The 18,683-nt window shown below is 38.8% G+C and overlaps 1 protein-coding gene across 16 annotated transcripts in view; it reads left to right on the top strand.

Moving 5' to 3' along the window:
* RYR2 (ryanodine receptor 2) overlaps positions 1 to 18,683 on the top strand; it is a 646,139-nt gene that overhangs the window by 609,137 nt on the left and 18,319 nt on the right. For 15 of the 16 annotated variants that reach the window (XM_067535799.1, XM_067535792.1, XM_067535786.1 and 12 more), the window contains 5 exons: positions 3,815 to 3,857; positions 5,660 to 5,793; positions 9,840 to 9,900; positions 12,647 to 12,793; positions 17,483 to 17,617. In XM_067535799.1, the coding sequence (XP_067391900.1) occupies positions 3,815 to 3,857; positions 5,660 to 5,793; positions 9,840 to 9,900; positions 12,647 to 12,793; positions 17,483 to 17,617 (520 nt within the window). The other variant, XM_067535796.1, reaches the window with a different exon arrangement.

Below are 18,683 nucleotides of genomic sequence, written 5' to 3'. Positions count from 1 at the left end.
CATGACCCAAAACTAGAAAAATATTGGGGGAAAACATGCACACAAAATAAAGCTTCTTCAGGTTGGGGGGAAAAAACCTTTAAATTTGACACATCCAATCAAGCTGGCTAAAGCCTGCCTGCAGAATGTACTGATGTGCAGAGTAAAAATGGAGTGAGAAATAGAAACAGACATTGCTTTCTGAGAGTATTTTCTTATTATGTTTTTAGAAAGATAATTAAATGGTTATAACATAGCAATTTTATTTGCATTGCTCAACTGATTAAGATTAAAACTGAAGACAAATATACAGTATCTGGAAAACCCAGATATCTAATAATAAAATTGTTCACAAAGTAAAGAAGTTATTAAAAACAGTGCTTCATCTGGTGTGGCCTGCATCTCTTCAGAACTGGAGTGTCATTTCTGCCTCATGTTAGATTACAAACAGAATATTCAATGGCCTGCAGGTCGAGAATGAAAGAAAGTGGTAGGAAAAGAAAATGGAAAAATATATAAAAGTAGGAAAGAGTGAAGAGAAGAAGTAAGCAAAGGGAAAAATACAGAAAGAGGACAACATGGGGAAAAGAGAAGATAACAGGGAAAAGGAATTGAGGGAGCTGGAAATAGAAAGGTGAATGGTGGTAGATAGAAAGTGAGATACAGTGCTGTAAATATTTTTAGTGAGCCAATCACCATGGTACTGAGGCATTAGTAAAAGAATTAAAATTCCCTTTGTCATCTAGGGAGGACAATCTTCTCTGTTCCTCTGTGGGATTGTTGTGCTCGTTTTCTTCAGAGAGAAAGAGAGCTTACCTCTTAGTTTATTGCTACCTCTTCTGAGGGGAAAGTCTTAGCAAAGACAGGGCAGTTGTTGAGGAGGTTGGGCACTGATACATTAAGGGCTTTGAAAATGAGAGCCAAATACTTACAATGGAATGGATTTTTAATTGGGGGCCACCTGCCGCATACAGGGACTTGCAGTAATATTTTCCTGTGTGCCTATATCACTGAGGTAGAGCTCATTACATTATATTACTCAGGGTAGAGCTCATTACAGTAGTCCAGCCTGGAAGTAACAAAGACATAGATCAATAGCCATGGCAGTCTTCAGTCTCCTTGCTTGTGAGAGGTGGGAAAGTGTTTTTTGTCCACTGCTGCAACTAGTCAAACAAGTGGATGAGAAAGATGATGTCAGTGAGTAGAAGAAATTACTTCAAAGATCTAGCAAAGGCTTATGGCTATGACAGCCCCTTCAGCTGAGAATACTAGTCCAAGTACTGTGGTGTAGGCCTCAGATGTAAAGGCATATTTACCCTAGTTTTACATCTAGATATCCAAACTGATAAAGAGGCCAAGAACTTGTTTTTATACTACCAGATGAGAAAAGAACTAAGCCCACTCCTGATTTAAATTGATCACACAGATCACCCCTTTGCTAATTTAAGATTGCAGTGCTGCAATACCCTTTTCCTAGACCTATTGGAATCTCCAGAGATGTGGTAGTTACTCCAAAATGCAGCTGTCTGTCTCCTAAGCATAACAAGTATCTGAGAACATGTCGTGCTAGTGCCCTTCTTAGTATGCTGGATTCCCCATTGAGTATCAGCTGCAGTTCAAGATCTTAATAAATTGAGGCCAGAAGTGATCATTTTGATCATCTAGTTGGACCTCCTGCATAACACAAGTCAAGGACTTCCCTGATTTTATTTCTGTTTGTAGTAGAGCACTCATGTCTTTTAGAAAAAACATCCAATCTTGATTTAAAATTTCCAGTGCGTTGGCGGGTTGTTCCAAAGCTTAATTAGTCTTACTGTTAAAAAATGTGTTCCTTATTTTGAATCTGAATTTGTCTAGCTTCAGCTTATATCTTTGTCTGCTAGATTGAAGAGTCTTCTCTAATCAAATTTCTGTTCCCCGTGTAGGTGTTTATAGGATATGTCAACCATGCAATAAAAGACCCATGGCAGGCCCGGGTTAGACTTAGACTTACGGTGCTCGGACTCCGGGCTATAAAATTGCAGTGTAAACATTTGACTCCCCTTACAGGATTCATTCATATGCATTCAGTATAGCTGTGTCTCATGAACATATGAAGGATACTTTTCATTCCTGTTCCCACAGAGCATCTCTGGAAGAAATCTTATGACCATACTGACTTGCTCCACAACAAATTCATTCTTTCTTTTCAGTTTTGCCATCTTCCTAGCTAAACAATTCTACTTCTCCAACTTAATTGAATTGAACGTTCACAATCCCAGTCACCTTTTTGCCACCTTTTATTCCTCAGACCCTTCCCTCCACTGCTCTTTCTGCACCGATTTCTTTCAAGAGAAAATCAACAAAATACAATGTGGCCTTCCCTGACCCCTCAACTTGCTTTCCCTTCCCCTCCTATAGCTCTCCTCTTTCTCCCCAGCTCCCACCCTTTGCATTCAACTGAAACCTTTTTTGCCAGAGTCTCTGATGACCTCTTCCTAACCAAAGCTCACAACCAGTACTTCATCCTCATTCTCTGTGATCTGTCAGCCACCTTGGCAACCGTCAACCATCCTGTACTTCTAGAAATCTCATCCTCCCTTAATTACGCGGACTCTTTCTTCTCCTGGTTCTTCTTGTACATCTTTAATCACTCTCTTAGTGTGTCATCCTCATCCCTTAGCCCCCTCATCTTCTTCCAACTTTCTGTGACAGTTCCACAGGACTCTGCCCTTTTTTCCTTTCATTTTTTTCTACAGCTTATTTCTGGGTAATTTCATTTGCAAACACAAATTCAACTACCATCTCTATGCTGATGACTCACAGATCTACCACTCTAATTGAGACCTGTCACTATGAATCCAAACAAAAATCTCAGCCTGTCTCTTGGATATCTTAGTGGATGTCTAGCTGTGGACACCACCACCCTCTTGCCTGTCACATCAGCCCATAACCTGGGCATAATCTTTTATATGCATCTCTTTTTAAGTCCTCATATCCAGGATGTCTAAATATTGTTGATTCTTTCTGCATAACATCTCTAAGACATGGCTTATTTTATCCATCCACACAACTAAAACTCTTGTCCAAGCTCTCATCATCTCATGTTTCAGTAATTGCAACAGCCTTTTCTCTGGGCTTGACAAATGCAATCTTGCCCCACTTATGTCCATTCAGAATGATTTTGCAAGGAATCCTGTCCTGTTGCCGGTCTTCGCTTTTAAGATTCTTTACCATATATCCCTAACCTTCCTCTTATCCCTTATTCAATACTGAAATGTGAATTCCCACTCTAACCAGCCAGTAATGCCAGCCTCTATCACCCACTTGTTAAATTTTGAAACAAGCACCTTTGTCCTTTCTCCTGTGCTGCCCCATAAACATCTGCAAAGCTGTGTTTTTGTTCAGTATTTTGTATCATGCCTGGTCCATGACTGAGGTGCTATGGTAGTACAAATAATATATAAAAAATAATAATGATGAATGAGCCCATTGTATTGACAGCATTCTCTAATGTCTTAATGTGGATGTTGACGAGGAAAGATCAAGCCTTATAGGACTCTACATATTAGACAGGGTGAATATTACCATCATTTTTATGGCAACATTTTAATTGCCATCCAAGTACGCTCTGTATTTGATTTAGGTTAACCCTGCAGATATAGGAATTCCTCATCTCTTTCCAACAATGATTCTGGAGCCCGTACATAGGAGAACTTCACTGCCTTCAACAGAAATTTGTCTGTCTATGGATTATAGACCAGATCAATGCATGTGCATTTTCTCTTGTTATTTTTTATGCTACTGAGTCTACTTTTTATCCTCCAAAGTATCATTTCTTATCTATATTTTTCAGGTCATTTCCTAACAACTATTGGGACAAGTTTGTTAAAAGAAAGGTAATGCTTTATATTATTTTTCAATAGGCTTTTTTTTTAGTTTCTTTATGTTTAATGGAATTCTTTATTGATTTTTGGGGTGTGGTACATTTCTCTAAAATATATATATGCTCATGTGCTGTAGATTACCATGTCTACCATTCTACACTGTTTTAAATTCCTCACCCACTTTCCACCTGTAATTACACATCTTTTGCAAACAAGTTGGGCAATTAATTTTGAAAATTTGTTCCACATAATTTAGAGAGACAGTTTATTTGCCTTTTTAAATAAAACTCAGAAATTTAAGACACATGAAATTTTGTATGTGTATGTATGTTTATATGTGAGTATATTGCATACACAGAAACATATTTTTTGCGTGTTTACGTGTATATCAACTTATTTATAGAAGATTATCCATCTACAAATAGATAATAAGGAGTGGTGGTAACTGCTTAAATATGAACATTGAAGCCAGTTTCTTATACTGTCAACCACTTCTCCAGTTTCCCCCAAAAGAAACTGATCTTCCTAAAAATGTTGTAGCTCACAATATCGTTGGGGGAAAGAATCTTTCTAAGGAGTTTGATAAAAATAAAAAAAAAGTAGTTTTAAAGTTGTTGGGTCAGATTCAGGTCTGTCACATAGGCTTCATGCCAGTGTAACTCCACTGATTTTAGAGAAATAATTTTTTTTCTTGGAAAATTTCTGAGAAATTGACTTTTAAAATATTTCTCACTTGTTTTGGCTTATAATTATTATTACCTTGGCTTAACAATTATATTTATTAGCCTTGCTGAGGAAGGTGCCATTTGTATACTTGAAGGGGTTGTTGGAATATAGATCTAGATAGATATATAGCAATAGTTTGCATTAACATAGTCTGGGTAGGGTAATCAGGGGTTCATAAATCCAAGTTTATATAAAATAGCCAATAAAAAACTGAGGGAAAAGGGAAGGATTATGTTTTTAATCTGGCTGTAGAATGCCCCATTCATTATGTTGAGGTAGAGAAATAATCTGAACAGCATGTGTGTTAGAGATGAAAGATGTGTCTGCTCCCCACACTACTGCCTGAGCTGCAATCATACAGAGCTGCTTTCATGCATATACAAAAAAAAAAGGTTTTAATCTTTTTAAAATTTAACAAAAAAAATTCACTGAGGTCTAAACCACAAATTATTGAGAGACTATAAAAAAAAACATTTCTTATTCAGTTATCTGCCAGTAATCTGTAGTTTTATCCTTTGGGTATATCTTTGCAAAGGTTGTTTTTTTTTTTTTTTTTTTTTTTTTTTTTTTAAAAAAAAAGGAAATCAGGTGGGATAAGAGTGAGTAATGAAGGATTCTGAAATGGTGGGGAACTGGTTGCATGTCATAATTGTTCATGTCCAGATACTTTAAGGTTTGCAGATATATTCTATCCTTTTTGCAAAATATGTGAGCATAAATGTAATGAGAATTTTGAGTGTTAGCTGATTTCACTGAAACTCATTTTCAACTGTAAATCCTGTTAATGAGATTTTTTTGTTTAATGTGTGTATATATGTATTACATATTTTGTATACATTATATTATTAAAAGTACATTAAATGTGTTTATATAATTAAACATTAGAGCTGATTGAAAAAATTGTGTACATTTGTGTGAAAAATTATAAATGAAATATTTTTGCAATCTCTATTAAGCATATTTTGAATAACTTACTTTAAAATGGAAAGAATTATATCTTATTAAATAATCTTTACAAAATACGAGTAATGAAAACATAATCATGCTCCCACCCAACTGATTGTATTGAACATTCCTCTAACCGTTAGGTTATGGATAAATACGGGGAGTTCTATGGCCGCGACAGAATCAGTGAGTTATTAGGAATGGACAAGGCTGCTCTGGATTTTAGTGATGCTCGAGAAAAAAAGAAACCAAAGAAAGATAGCTCCTTATCTGCTGTGTAAGTACTTCCTACTGTTTTCTTGTATAAATTAAAATCAAGCATTTGAATTTTTTCATTTAGCTTTGAATGTTGCGGCTGTTCTTATTCTGTATGTGAGAAATGTTCTTGATTTTATGATTTAGTGAATGTAATGGACAAACAGAAGGTAGAGAGGTGTAGTAGACAGAGAAGTTGTAGGACAGCAAATTATTTTATGGTTATGGATTTATCTTGTTATATTAGGGTTTGAATGCATAATATTCCCATTGTTTTAATAAGGCCTGATGATAGCAGTGCTGGAAGTTTTTTTATCTTCATTTGATGGTTCATACAATCCAAACTAGCCAGAAGGAATGGACTGTGTGGTACACCATACATTCCAATTTTAAAAACAAGTGAAAAGAAATTACATGTAGTTAATAGACAGTGCCTTAAATGCAACATAATCTAGGAAATTAGATGTCTAGTCTTTGAAACTTGGCTTAATTTGTTTTATGCAGTGTAGTTGTAGCAGTGTTGTTCCCGGGGTATTAGACAAGGTGGGTGAGGTAATATCTTTTATTGGACCAACTTCTGTTGGTGAGAGAGACAAGCTTTTGAGCCACACAGACTCTTCTTCAGGTCTGGGGAAGGAACTCCCAAGCATAACAGCAAAATGCAAGGTGGAACAGATTGTTTAGCAGAAGTAGTAGGCACATATTGTAAATGATCATTCAAGGTAGAGTGGCCTAGTAACATCTCTGCAATCATAGGACATAGAGGGGGTTAGTGGGTTACAGATTGTTGTCCCGGTCTATGGGAAACTTGCTTCTGATGATGAGCTTGGAGAGGCTGGGGAGTTGTTTGAAGGCCAGAAATGGGAGTTTAGGAAAGATTTTTTTTTTTTTTAGTAAGTATGATTCTTCCAACCTTTGTTATAGATACCACTTAGAAGCCTGGGAAATTTGGAAGCTTGTTATATAAAACCTGTAGATTTTTCCCTCTCTGTGTAATATGAGTGCTATATAAATTCATCATCATAATTGTAATCATGCAGTAAATGTAACACTCTGACCATGTTCTGAGTCACCAAGAGTAGAGCTCAGCTCAGTGTTCAGCCATCATTTTCTGCAAAGAAGTTGTTTGCCATAGAGAGAATAAACAAATCTGAGTCATTGTTGAATCAGAAGCAAACTGCGGACTGAACCACGAGACCTCCTAGTAACCTACAGTCCATTCTTCTTAAAAAAAAAATTCATGCCACCTTACAAGATGTTTTAAATGTGTTTATCCAGGAATTGAGTGAACTGTTGTCCAGTCTGTGTTCACTTTCATATTAGGTAAAAAGATGGCTGGAATTTTCTTAAAGATAGACTGTAGAGTTCACAATTAGTCTCTGTGTGTTTAAAACTATTTCTATTTCTGTCAGCAGAGATTGTCCCCAATCAGAATAGGGTCTACTTGTGCTAAACACTTCACAGACAGCCTCAAACAGCTTCCATTCCATAGAGATAAAGAGCCAAAAAGTGGTTCAATATGTAACCGGGCTCAGTATCCAAACAAGCAGCCATGGTGATGGCTCTTACTCGTTCCATGTCTCTCCTACTTACAAAAATGGTTTGATTGAATTATGAAAAATATAGCTTTAAGTTTTGGAGTAATTTTAGGGGAAGAAGCATCCAGAGTTGAGAGGAAGGGATTGTTGGATTAAGAAGGAAGAATGAACCTGAGATGAAAAAGGGAATCATAGTGGCCCCAGTTAAGTGGTAAGTGTGGCTTAGCCACAGAAGGGCCTGAATAGGTAAGAGAGGGACAGCATGAAGATGGCCAACAACTGGTAGCAATACAGCAAATGAGTAAATACTCCGGAATGTGTATTAAAATAATTTGTACTGCTAATAGAATGCTAACTGTAACTGAAAATTCCTCAGAAATAATCGTACTAAAATACTAGCGTGTAGATTTCTGAAAGAATATTTGTTTTTTTATCTGTGGATGTCCCTGATTTTAAATCTCTTGTGTAGGTGTGTATTAACACAATCATTACTATTTACATTGCACTAGCACTCAAGGTGTGCCAAGAGCTCTCCAAACACAGAAGGCCTTTTCCCACTTTTATGGCATGTAAAGACTAAAAAAGACAGACACTCCTTGCTTCAAAGAGAAAAGCAAAAAAGCAAAGAAAGCTGCAGGAAGTTGTCATGCTCCCCTCCCCAGCAGTGTGGGCACATCGTTTCGGGTGCCCAGAGCAGCCGGTGGAAAGGAAATCATGGCACGGGAGGTCGGAGGCTCCTACCCTACCCTGCGCTGGGCTCAGCTGCTAGTCCTGGCGGGTCTGGGGGCAAGGGAGGATGGGACTTCCTCTTCCTCTGCAAGACCCACACCCAGAAACCTCCCCCAGTTGCACATCCATCCCCCGCTTCCTGCCCCATTGCTCCTTTGCAGCAGAAGGATGGGTCACTGTATGGGGAGCTGCTCCCCCGTCCACCCAACCCCCATGCATCCGGACACCCCCATACCCAGATATTCCCACTGAGATATACAACCCTGCGCTCATAACCACCCAACACCTAGACCCCCCGCCGAGCCCTTCCCCACGTGCATGCAAACCCCTACACCCAGACTACCTCCTGCTGAGACCCTCTCACTTGAGCCCCCATCCCTTCTCTGTACCTGGACCACCCCAATGAGACCCCCACCATGCTGAGCCCCAACCAGCTGCACCCGGACCCCCATCCCACCAAGCTCCACTTCCCTCCACACCTGGACCCCCCACTGAGCCACCTGCACCCAGATGGCCGCACACAGAACCCTCTCCCTCCACACCTGGATCCCCCCACATTAAGCCCCTCCACACTTTAATCCTGCCAGGCTGAGCCTGCTCGCCCCACACCTGGATCAGGAGCCAGGGCTGGGTATGCATGTGAGACTCTGTCCATCTTGCTCGTTATCTTAGTGCACCTGGCGCGGAGGGACAGAGCCCTGGGGTGTTTCTGGGGCAGGCCTGGCCCTTGCGCTGTGTCAGAGTGAGGTGCAGCCGAGTCCCTGTCCAGGGGGTGAGGCTGCAGGGTGATCTCCCACCTCCGTGTAGCCAATGGCCTGTGCTTCCCCCTGCCATTCTGGAGCCTCCATATTTATTTAGTGACAAATAAAATATGCAGAATTTGAAATATTGTGTGGAGACATTTTTTTTGCGCAGTATTTTTAATTTTTTGGCGCAGAATTCCCTCAGGAGTAAAGAGATGAAACATACCAGTATAGACTAGATTCCGACTAGCCCTTACATGGATGCGGAGTGGTAAAGAAGGAAGTAGCGAATTTTCAGTGTTATTGTAATAGCTGGACAGAATGACAACCCTGGCACTCCAGGGAAAGCAGAAATTGTTCCCTAATTACTTCCCTCATAGTATCAGTTGCCCTAAGAGGTCAGTGCAGGTGTGGAGAGTAATGAGAAGCTGAGCTGGCCAGTGGAACTGACTGGCCTTGTAGAGAAGCTACACGCTGCAGTCCTTAGAGTGGCGTCTAACAGTTTGTGTGGGGCCCCTGAACACTGGGAGCTACGAAAGGCATTTTGCCTCTCTCAGATAGTTTCTATCATGCTTCTCTGGCAGGAGTGGATCTCCACACTGGATATCCCCAGTACCGCTAGACTGTGCCAAAATGGCACAATCTGCTCCATAGTCAGAGAGATGACAAGTACTCATACTCATTTTTGTTGCTGCAGTTTTTAAACATACTAAATTCTCTCTCCTCCAGGATTAAACCCTCTCATCTTCCTCCCTCACCAATTTCCTAGCTTAATTTCTGTTCTCTTTACACCTCTTTCTTTCAACAGCCCTCATCCCTGATTTCAGTAGGGCAAGGACACACGAGGTCTGTTTATCTAAACATTTTTCTGCTTCTGTTTCAGATGGGAGCATCCCACAATAACAGCACGTCCACTGTCTGAATTCTGATATTCCTTTCAACTTCAGGAGAAACAAGACAATTGTAGCTTATTATACCTACAGGATAATACACTTATGGTAGAATGGATGTTGTGTGATTTACCACTGAGCTTTTTTATGTATCTACTTCTTTTGCAGGCTAAATTCCATTGACGTAAAGTATCAGATGTGGAAATTAGGAGTTGTTTTCACTGATAATGTAAGTTCATTTTACTACATGTATTCTAAAATAAAACAGCGTTCCGAGCATGAGGAATTGGTTATGTATGAGAGCTGCTTATTTTTGTATGCTGCTGACAACAATTTACTAATTTGATGAGGGTTAATATTGCTTTTTAATCCTGACCTGTAAACATAGACAGGCAGCCTGACTCCCTTCTGACTTACACAGATAAACATTTGCAGAAACTTCCTTGACTTCAGTAGAGTACAAGTGAGTCTTTCTCTGGTTTGTTTTTGTGTTCCTCAGTTATGCACAGAAACGTGTAACAAATCGTACGTGGTATTTTGTGAAAATCAGAAAAGAATGGATCTGAATTATTGTAGCATTTGTATCATCCTTAACCATCATTTCTCATGTCGGGTTTAGATCTATTTCCATTTTATATGTGAAGCCACTGAGAGTTAGTGGGACAAGTACAGAGAGCGGTAATTGACTTCGGTGGAGTTACTCTGGATTTACACCAGCATATCTGGAAGTAGGATTTGACACAGAATGGGATTTATTAACTCTCTACTCATCTTTATTTCCATTTAACCCCCACCCCCACTCAACCTTTCAGTTTACCAGACCTACAAATTACATCCTGTCACAGGCTGAGCTGGACCTTTGAGGATTAGGGCTCAGCATAGAATCATAGAATATTAGAGTTGGAAGGGACCTCAGGAGGTCATCTAGTCCAACCCCCTGCTCAAAGCAGGACTAACCTCAGCTATATCATCCCAGCCAGGGTTTTGTCAAGCCTCAGCTTAAAAACCTCTAAAGATAGAGATTCCACCACCTCCCTAGGTAACCCATTCCAGTGCTTCACCACCCTCCTAGTGAAAAACTTTTTCCTAATGTCCAACCTAGACCTCCCCAACTGCAACTTGAGACCGTTGCTCCTTGTTCTGTCATCTGCCACCACCGAGAACAGCCTAGCCCCATCCTCCCTGGAACCCCCTTTCAGGTAGTTAAAGGCTGCTATCAAATCCCCCCTCCTTCTCTTTTGAAGACTAAACAAGCCCAGTTTCTTTAGCCTCTCCTCATAAGTCCTGTGCTCCAGCCCCCTAATCATTTTTGTTGCCCTCTGCTGTACTCTCTCCAGCTTGTCTACACCCTTTTTGTAGTGGGGGGCCCAAAACTGGACACAATACTCTAAATGCAGCCTTACCAATGCCGAATAGAAGGGAATAATCACATCCTGCTGGCAGTGCTCCTCCTAATGCAGCCCAATATGCTATTAGCCTTCTTGACAACCAGGGCACACTGCTGACTCATATCCAGCTTTTTATCCACTGTTACCACCAGGTCCTTTTCTGCAGAACTGCTGCCTAGCTCGTCGGTCCCCCATCCCAGGCCTATTTCACCTCCCCAGGTGGAGAGATTGAATGCAAAGGATGGGAACTAGTGACTAAGAAGCAGGCCTGTTGGACCTGAGTTTGGGGTGGGAGCTTACTGGGAACAGGGCAGATGACAGTTCTCCTGTGGCGCCAGGCTGAGGGACCTTTAAGGAGCAAAGCCTGCTGTTCTAAGAGAGGTACATAGGACTGTGAGCCTCGAGGGAGAGCTATAAGCAAGAGGAAGCTTTGATAAAAGAATTTTGAATGTAGAGGGAGGGCTATATGGATGCTGAATTCCATTTTAAATTGAAAGGACTAAATGAGCCCAGAGAAGAGGGCTGGAAGGTTTTGACTATTATTTTATGGTAATAAACCACACCTAGACAGGGAGCAATACTGTGAAAAAAACAGATGTGGTGGTTTGTTGTAAATTGAAGGTAAACCAAAGTAGTGGCAGAACCCGTGCTGGATTGGATGTGAGACCAGGTACATATCCACTTTGCTTGTATGTTTCTCATACTTTTCCTTACCTCTTTTGCCAATTCTGAAAGATATTTCTTCCCTCATATTCCATCTGCTTCTGCTAGGGTAAAGTTATAATACTGACCATAAATATCTGCAAGAACAGCATGCAGAATTTATTTATTTATTTTTTAAAAACCCTGACAAACCTATACTTCTTTTATGAAGGTCCACTTGTTTTCAAGCTTGTTCTAAGGTTAGTCCTCCTTTAACAGCAGAATTCCGAACATTAGATCTGTGTGGGAAGTGGTTTTCCTGCCCCATAAAAATTCTCCAGTTTCTGAAAAATGTTCCTGTCCCTAATTGGGATGAAAAATCAAAATCTCAAAATTTTAGCAAACCGAAAATCCATAAATAAATAACAAACAATTGTTTCAGGTCAATCAAAACTTTTTTTTTTTTTGATAATTTCAAAATATTTAATTTCTATTTTAACCATTTTTAATTTTTCTTTACTATAATTTGCTTACATTTCTAAATGAAAAGTAATTTTGAATTAGAAAAAAAAAATTTTCATTAGGAAATTAGGAACTTAAATGTTAAGAGAATTTTGAAATTCACTTCAACCATTTTTCAACTTGAACAGTTTGTCAAAACTAAGTAACTCTAGGTATGATTTCTGACAAATTGATATTTTCAGATGAAAGATACTTTCATGTGCGAAAGTATTTCATTGGCAAATTCCTAACTAGATCTAGCCAGCATTGTCGTCATAAACCACCACACCTGTATACCCCACAGAAAAGCAAGTTTGAGGTCTACTATATTCCTCTCTTTTACTTTGTGACTAAAATAAATGAGGCTGGTTATTGCTCAAAAGCTGTAGATTTAATTTCCTGTTTTCCTAATGTAATTCTCTTTCTCTTTTTCCCCCCCAATAGTCTTTCCTTTACCTAGCCTGGTATATGACTATGTCAATCCTTGGCCATTACAACAACTTTTTTTTTGCTGCTCATCTCCTTGACATTGCAATGGGATTCAAGACACTTCGAACTATTCTGTCATCAGTAACCCACAATGGCAAACAGGTATCAAGCTTCATCTCCCTCTCCCTTTTTTGCTAAAGGAATGCACAGTTAGGTTCATCCCATGCCTGAATTCAGACTGACTGGGAAAACTTTTCTCTAAGATTGACAGTAGAAATGTTCTTTAATTGCAAAGTTTAGTCTTGTGTTCATGAGGAAGCTAGACTAGAGGATAGTCATGACGTCTGAAGTTATATTTCAGACATATATTGAAGAAAATAATCAAGTTTTACTGTTAGTTTAGTTCTGTTATAGAAGCACTCTTGCTGTGATCTTTGATTTCTAGCATGCTTCAAGGATGAAAGTCTAGTGCAAAAGGCCCATACAAGCACTTACTTCAGGGCAAATACAGCCCATTCTCTGTGGGTGCAGAAGCTTCCTACATAAGGAGGGATAGGATAGGATTTGAGAGCTTGCTCTGCAGTGTCTCCTTGTGCACCACCATGCTAGGAATGAAGCAGAGAGAGGACCAGAGGATCTGCTGCTACATGGATCTTTCCACTATGCCTCCCTGTGCGATGGGTGCTTTAGAATTCCAGTGGCTACTATAGTCTCTGAGCTGTATTAATAGCCATAAAGTGGCTATATATTTACTCTGTAGCCTTCTTTTCTTCCACAGCCTTGGATATATCCAGCTTCCAGCTAAACTACACAGGTTGAGGGGTCTGGATTGAAATTTTGTACCTTAATGCAGAGTTTAAGCATGACTTATTCTGTACACGCGGCCCTTTGAGCAGGGGTGTATTTCACCTACAGTGCACATTAGGATTAAAGATCCTGATAGATTAGTCACTAGTTTTTTAAATTTTTGTTGACAAAACACAACAGTGTTCAAGGTGGCTAAACATGATTTTGACCACAGCTCTGTAAACCACAAAAACAGCATTCCATGATTTTGCTGTTTGTAATTCATCAGTTGGCAGACTGCAGTTTGCATCACAAAAATTTCAATTTAAACTACATTTACCTGGCTCCCATTTCATTGTTGAGTGATTTGTAAAAATGGACTACTACTATGTTGTATGTTAAGCAAATCAATGCAATCAGAATATAGGTCTTTAGCAGTCTCTTCGTCTGTGTGAATGAGTCTGATCTGAGCATCCATTAGCTGCAAGGTGAATCCTGCCCTCCATATCACCAATTTTACTGGCATTGCTTATAGTCTAAATTATGTAGTGAAGTACCTCTCATACTGAAGGGCAGGAGAGAGTCTTGCTTATTCGCACATATTGACAAGCTATTAAACAGCTTTCTTACCTAAAGCAGAGATTCTCAAACTGTACTCTATGCAGCACACCAAGTCCGTCTGCAGAACTAAATATTTTAAGAGTGGAGCAATAGGGGTCTTGGGATGTTGAGAGGGGAAATTGGTCCATGAGATAATCTCTCTTTTTATGAAATGGTCCACAGAATTAGAAGGTTGGAGAACACTGACCTGGAGGTCCTGTCTTACCTGGGAAATGATGGATAAAATTCAACTACTCTTACTCAGACTATGTATATACAGAATGTTGTATGGTAGTAAAGTGCTATTAAGGACTAAACTGAGAATATTTTATTCTTTTATATGAAGTTGTCAGATTACACATTTTAAGCCATTATCCAGTTGAGGAAAACCCAGGACTTCCCTCTCAATAGTGGTATGGGAAACATAGTGAAAAATCACTATTTGCCCCTCACCTCAAATCTGTTATTCTAGGAAACTTGTGGGGCAAAACTCTCTCTTTGCCGTGTGTGGTAGAATCTGTGTGCTTGAAATATGAAGGAAATATGTGGGGATATGTTTTAAGGCAAAGGAGAGAGTGGACACCCAAATCACTGCTGTGTCTTTCTGGAAGCCCTCAAATATTTGTAGGACAGTGGATTGTCCCGTTATGTGTTTCCATTCCATGGACTCTGCATCTGCCCAGCCCCTGTCGCTCCCGTTCCTTGCTGGAGGGGCTGGGTCAGCATGGCTGCCAGGGATGTCAGCAGGGGACAGCTCCACCGAGGAGGGCCCAGCCGGTGCCCCCCCAGGCCAGGGCACGGGGGCATGGCCCCCTCGGTACACCACTGCTGCTGCCCCTGCCACCCCCACAGTGGGGGGAGCGGGAAATGGACCCACGGACCCCCACCCCCTCCGCGGGTCACTGCCACTGCCGGTGGGAGGTGGGGACACAAATACCAGTATTGGTCCCTGGACACCGGAGATCCAAGGTACGTCACTGCTCTGACAGATGACTATCCAGTACGATAATGCAAAGCAACTCTCCAACTGGACAATTATTTACTGTAATGTTTGTACAAAAGTGCCTACAGCATTGGAGAAGTAGTTTTTAAAAATGTAACTAAATAAATGAGTTTGGTTAGTATAGCAGAAATTGAGAGTCTCACACAGGTATACAAGCCAACCTACTGCAGCCTTTGCTCTTAGAATAGCAAAATAGAGTCTGAGCATGAATAAAATGAAATGACCTTATACCTTAGCTTTTGGTGGGGAGCTTGTAATCATGTTACTATTATGTTGCAGAGCTTTAGGCTCTGATAGTGAAGTCAAATCTGTTTGGACACAAGACTGATGATACGTATACTACTGAAGGACTCAGGTCTTAAAGTTACATCCTGGAAAGTGACAACCCCTACAGGCTCATTGACATACATTGTATATACCTCTGCTGTAATGTCACCATAGATAACAGTGAGTTGTTGTTTTTTAAAAATACATGGAAGAGGTGAACATGTAAGATAGAAAGTGAATGCAAGTGACTGATACCCCTTGCTATCATTTAAGAAAGGCCTCATCCCATTTAGGAAGTGTGTATAACTAGTGTACATAGAAAACCAAATTCAATACTCTCTCAATCCTGCATAAATCAGTAACTGTGAACAGAATGTGGTCACACTAGATCAATGACCACTCACTGACATGGTAATTACAACTTAAAATTTAACCTATGGTAAAAATTGCATTAAGCTCTTTTTGTAGGGCCGAGAAAATTGCTTTTTTTTAAAAAAAAAGTTGCAAACAATGATAATGTATATGTTAGAAAAGCAAACCCTGCTCTGGTTTCAACTTGAGAATTACAAACAAGTGATAAGTTTTTTTGTTTGTTTTTTTCACTCACCATGACTTATATTTACCAAGAGAATTACAAAATTTATTTGTGTGCCCATTACAATGATGACTAATGATATTGAAAAAGTATGATCTTTTATTTGCCTGTCAAAAAAATTAGCCTTCCAGACACATGTCCTTTTAAATGTCCAGTTATGATTAAGTAGATCTGTAGGTCTTACATGAAGCCTTTACAAGTAAAGTACATAGAATTTATCAGTGTTATCAGTGATACAATACTTCATAAGTCAGGAAGTTATGAAAATTATCTGTTAAAATACTCATTCTTTTCAAATATTTGCTGTGGGAAATTGTAATTCACTTTTAACTAGCTTTCACATGGCTCAAGGCAATATTTTAATGCTGTAGCAATTGAGGACTGGGGGATTCATTGCCATTTATAAGAGGAGATAGTATACTAATATTAATGTGCTGTTTTTTCTAGGATTCCTCAGGTATAACTGAAACTGTGTCACTATTAAATTGTCATTAAGCTGACAATTTTAAAAACTTTTTGTAATGCCCCTTTTCTACATGAACTTCAAGACCTACCAAATTTTGCAAGTTGTGTCTGTGCAATTTGCTTCTGAAGTGTAGTTTTGCATCAAAACGGAAGTGCATGGAGATGAAGTAACACTTTCAAATAGTGACACTGATTTACAGATCGATCAAAGAATACTCTTAAATCTAATTGTTCAGTAAATTTAAAGTTGGTGTTCTAGACTCCATAAAAATATTTTTCATTTTAAATCTATATTAATTTTAAAAATTGTTAATTAAAATTTCAAATACAAGAGCAAAGATCTCATATTTTTACTGTTCCATATGTTTATTAAAAGCACAGGAAATTAGAAGATTTGGAGTCTATTTCTTATTTTGCAGCACACTTGCTTTGTGTCCTTGAGCAAGTCACTTAAGTTTTCTCTACCTCAGCTTCCTAGTCTGTGTAATGGGAAAAATACTTAAAATCCATGCTAGGTAGGTATAAGACTTACATCATTGATGTTCATAAAGTACTTTGAGATCCTTGGATAGAAGCTGCTATAGAAGAGCAAAGTGAATATCTGGCAAGCTCAAAATCTGTTGTATATACACAGTATTGACTTACAATCGTTTTAATTTCCCAGGCATTGGGTATTTAATTTAATAATTGTTGCATTGGAATGTACTTGTGATGTACACTGGTACTATAAGTAGGGAACACGAATGTATCTTTTAAGTTTACAAAATAGAAATATCTTCTTTCTGTCTTTGTGAGCACATATCAGTATGGATATTAACTTACATCTTTGCTATTTTATAATATTTTTTTCTTTTGTCTCAAACAATGTTCTAGAAATGTTTTAACATTCATGAGTCATTTTAAATGCTCTAACATTGCATAAAATACACTGATATTTTACTAAAATAAAACAAAAAATCCTTTAAAAATGCCAGATTGGGGAGGGCAGAGGGAGAGAGAGATGGAATGAATATAGTGAGTTTATCTTCACCAGTAAATGTAGTTTATTATTTCTCTCTTTTCCCCTTCATATAAGAAAATTGCACTGCATGCTTTCATGGTGTTAATACATCCATCATATAATTCTCTCTTCTAGCTTGTGTTGACAGTGGGATTACTGGCAGTAGTAGTATACCTGTACACAGTAGTGGCATTCAATTTTTTCCGTAAATTCTACAACAAGAGTGAAGATGGAGACATGCCAGATATGAAATGTGATGATATGCTAACAGTAAGTCTGTTTGGTTTTTGCTCATTTTTCCTTAAATTGTTGTTATATTTCTTGTCCTCGCATTCATGCAACTGTTTCTGAGTAATACCTATAACCAGAGGGATGGCTGCTCACAACAGAAAGATTATCAGTGAAAAAAACGAGAGTTCTGTAGCACTTTCAAGACTAACAAATTTAATTTCAGCAGGCATAAGCTTTCATGAGCTTCAGCTCACTTCCTCAGATGTAGTTGGTAGAAGCTCACGAAAGCTTATGCCTGCTGAGATTAAATTTGTTAGTCTTTAAAGTGCTACAGAACTCTCATTGTTTTTGCTGTATACAGACTAACACGGCTACTCCTCTGAAATTATCAATGAAGAGTGAAGTAATAAAAAATGTAATACAACCCTCCAGGAGTTGGAGAATGTGTCCACCAATGAGATAAAGGAATGTGATACTAGTTTTTCCTATGATTTATATGAGGCTTAAAAAAATTGAAGTCAGAAAGTTGTTTCACTGCATGAGGCTTCCTCAAAAGTTGGATGAAAGTACTTCTGAATGCTGTGGTTTTACAGGCCATTCAAAAAGTTGTGTGGTTCTTGTAAATTATTTGCCAATATTTTCGAAAATAGGAGCCTAAAGCTAGGGTTTTAAAACCTGCTTATTTTTCAAAAGTGCTGAACATCCAAAGATTCCCACTGACCTCAACTGATTAGTTAGATATCTTCCATTGACATCTCTGTCGCTAGACACTGTTCAGTGCTTGGTGCCCTGACAATTATTTATGCAATTATTTTAAATTTCCCTTTGAAAAGGTCTGTTAGTATCAGAATTTTCTGATTCAGAAGGTGTAGCCTACATCATTACAAAATGTAAGGAGTGTAGTGACTTTTCTTTCCTGTTGAAAGCGATCAACAACAAAGTGTGATGTATTTTACATACGATTTACCTCATTTTCTAATAACCAATACCACGTATTTTTAAAAATCCTAATGATCAGAAAAAATTGTATAAAATACCCTTATAAAAACGCTACAGTATTTTCTACAGAAATGATCCAACTCCCTACACGATGCAGTATATTTAA

The sequence above is a fragment of the Emydura macquarii genome, unplaced genomic scaffold, assembly GCF_026122565.2.
Source record: "Emydura macquarii macquarii isolate MOO-44397 ecotype Brisbane River unplaced genomic scaffold, CSIRO-AGI_Emac_v2 contig_3517, whole genome shotgun sequence".
Taxonomy (NCBI): domain Eukaryota; kingdom Metazoa; phylum Chordata; order Testudines; family Chelidae; genus Emydura; species Emydura macquarii.
The sequence above is the reverse complement of the archived record's forward strand: the minus strand, read 5'-3'. Positions and strand labels throughout refer to the sequence as shown.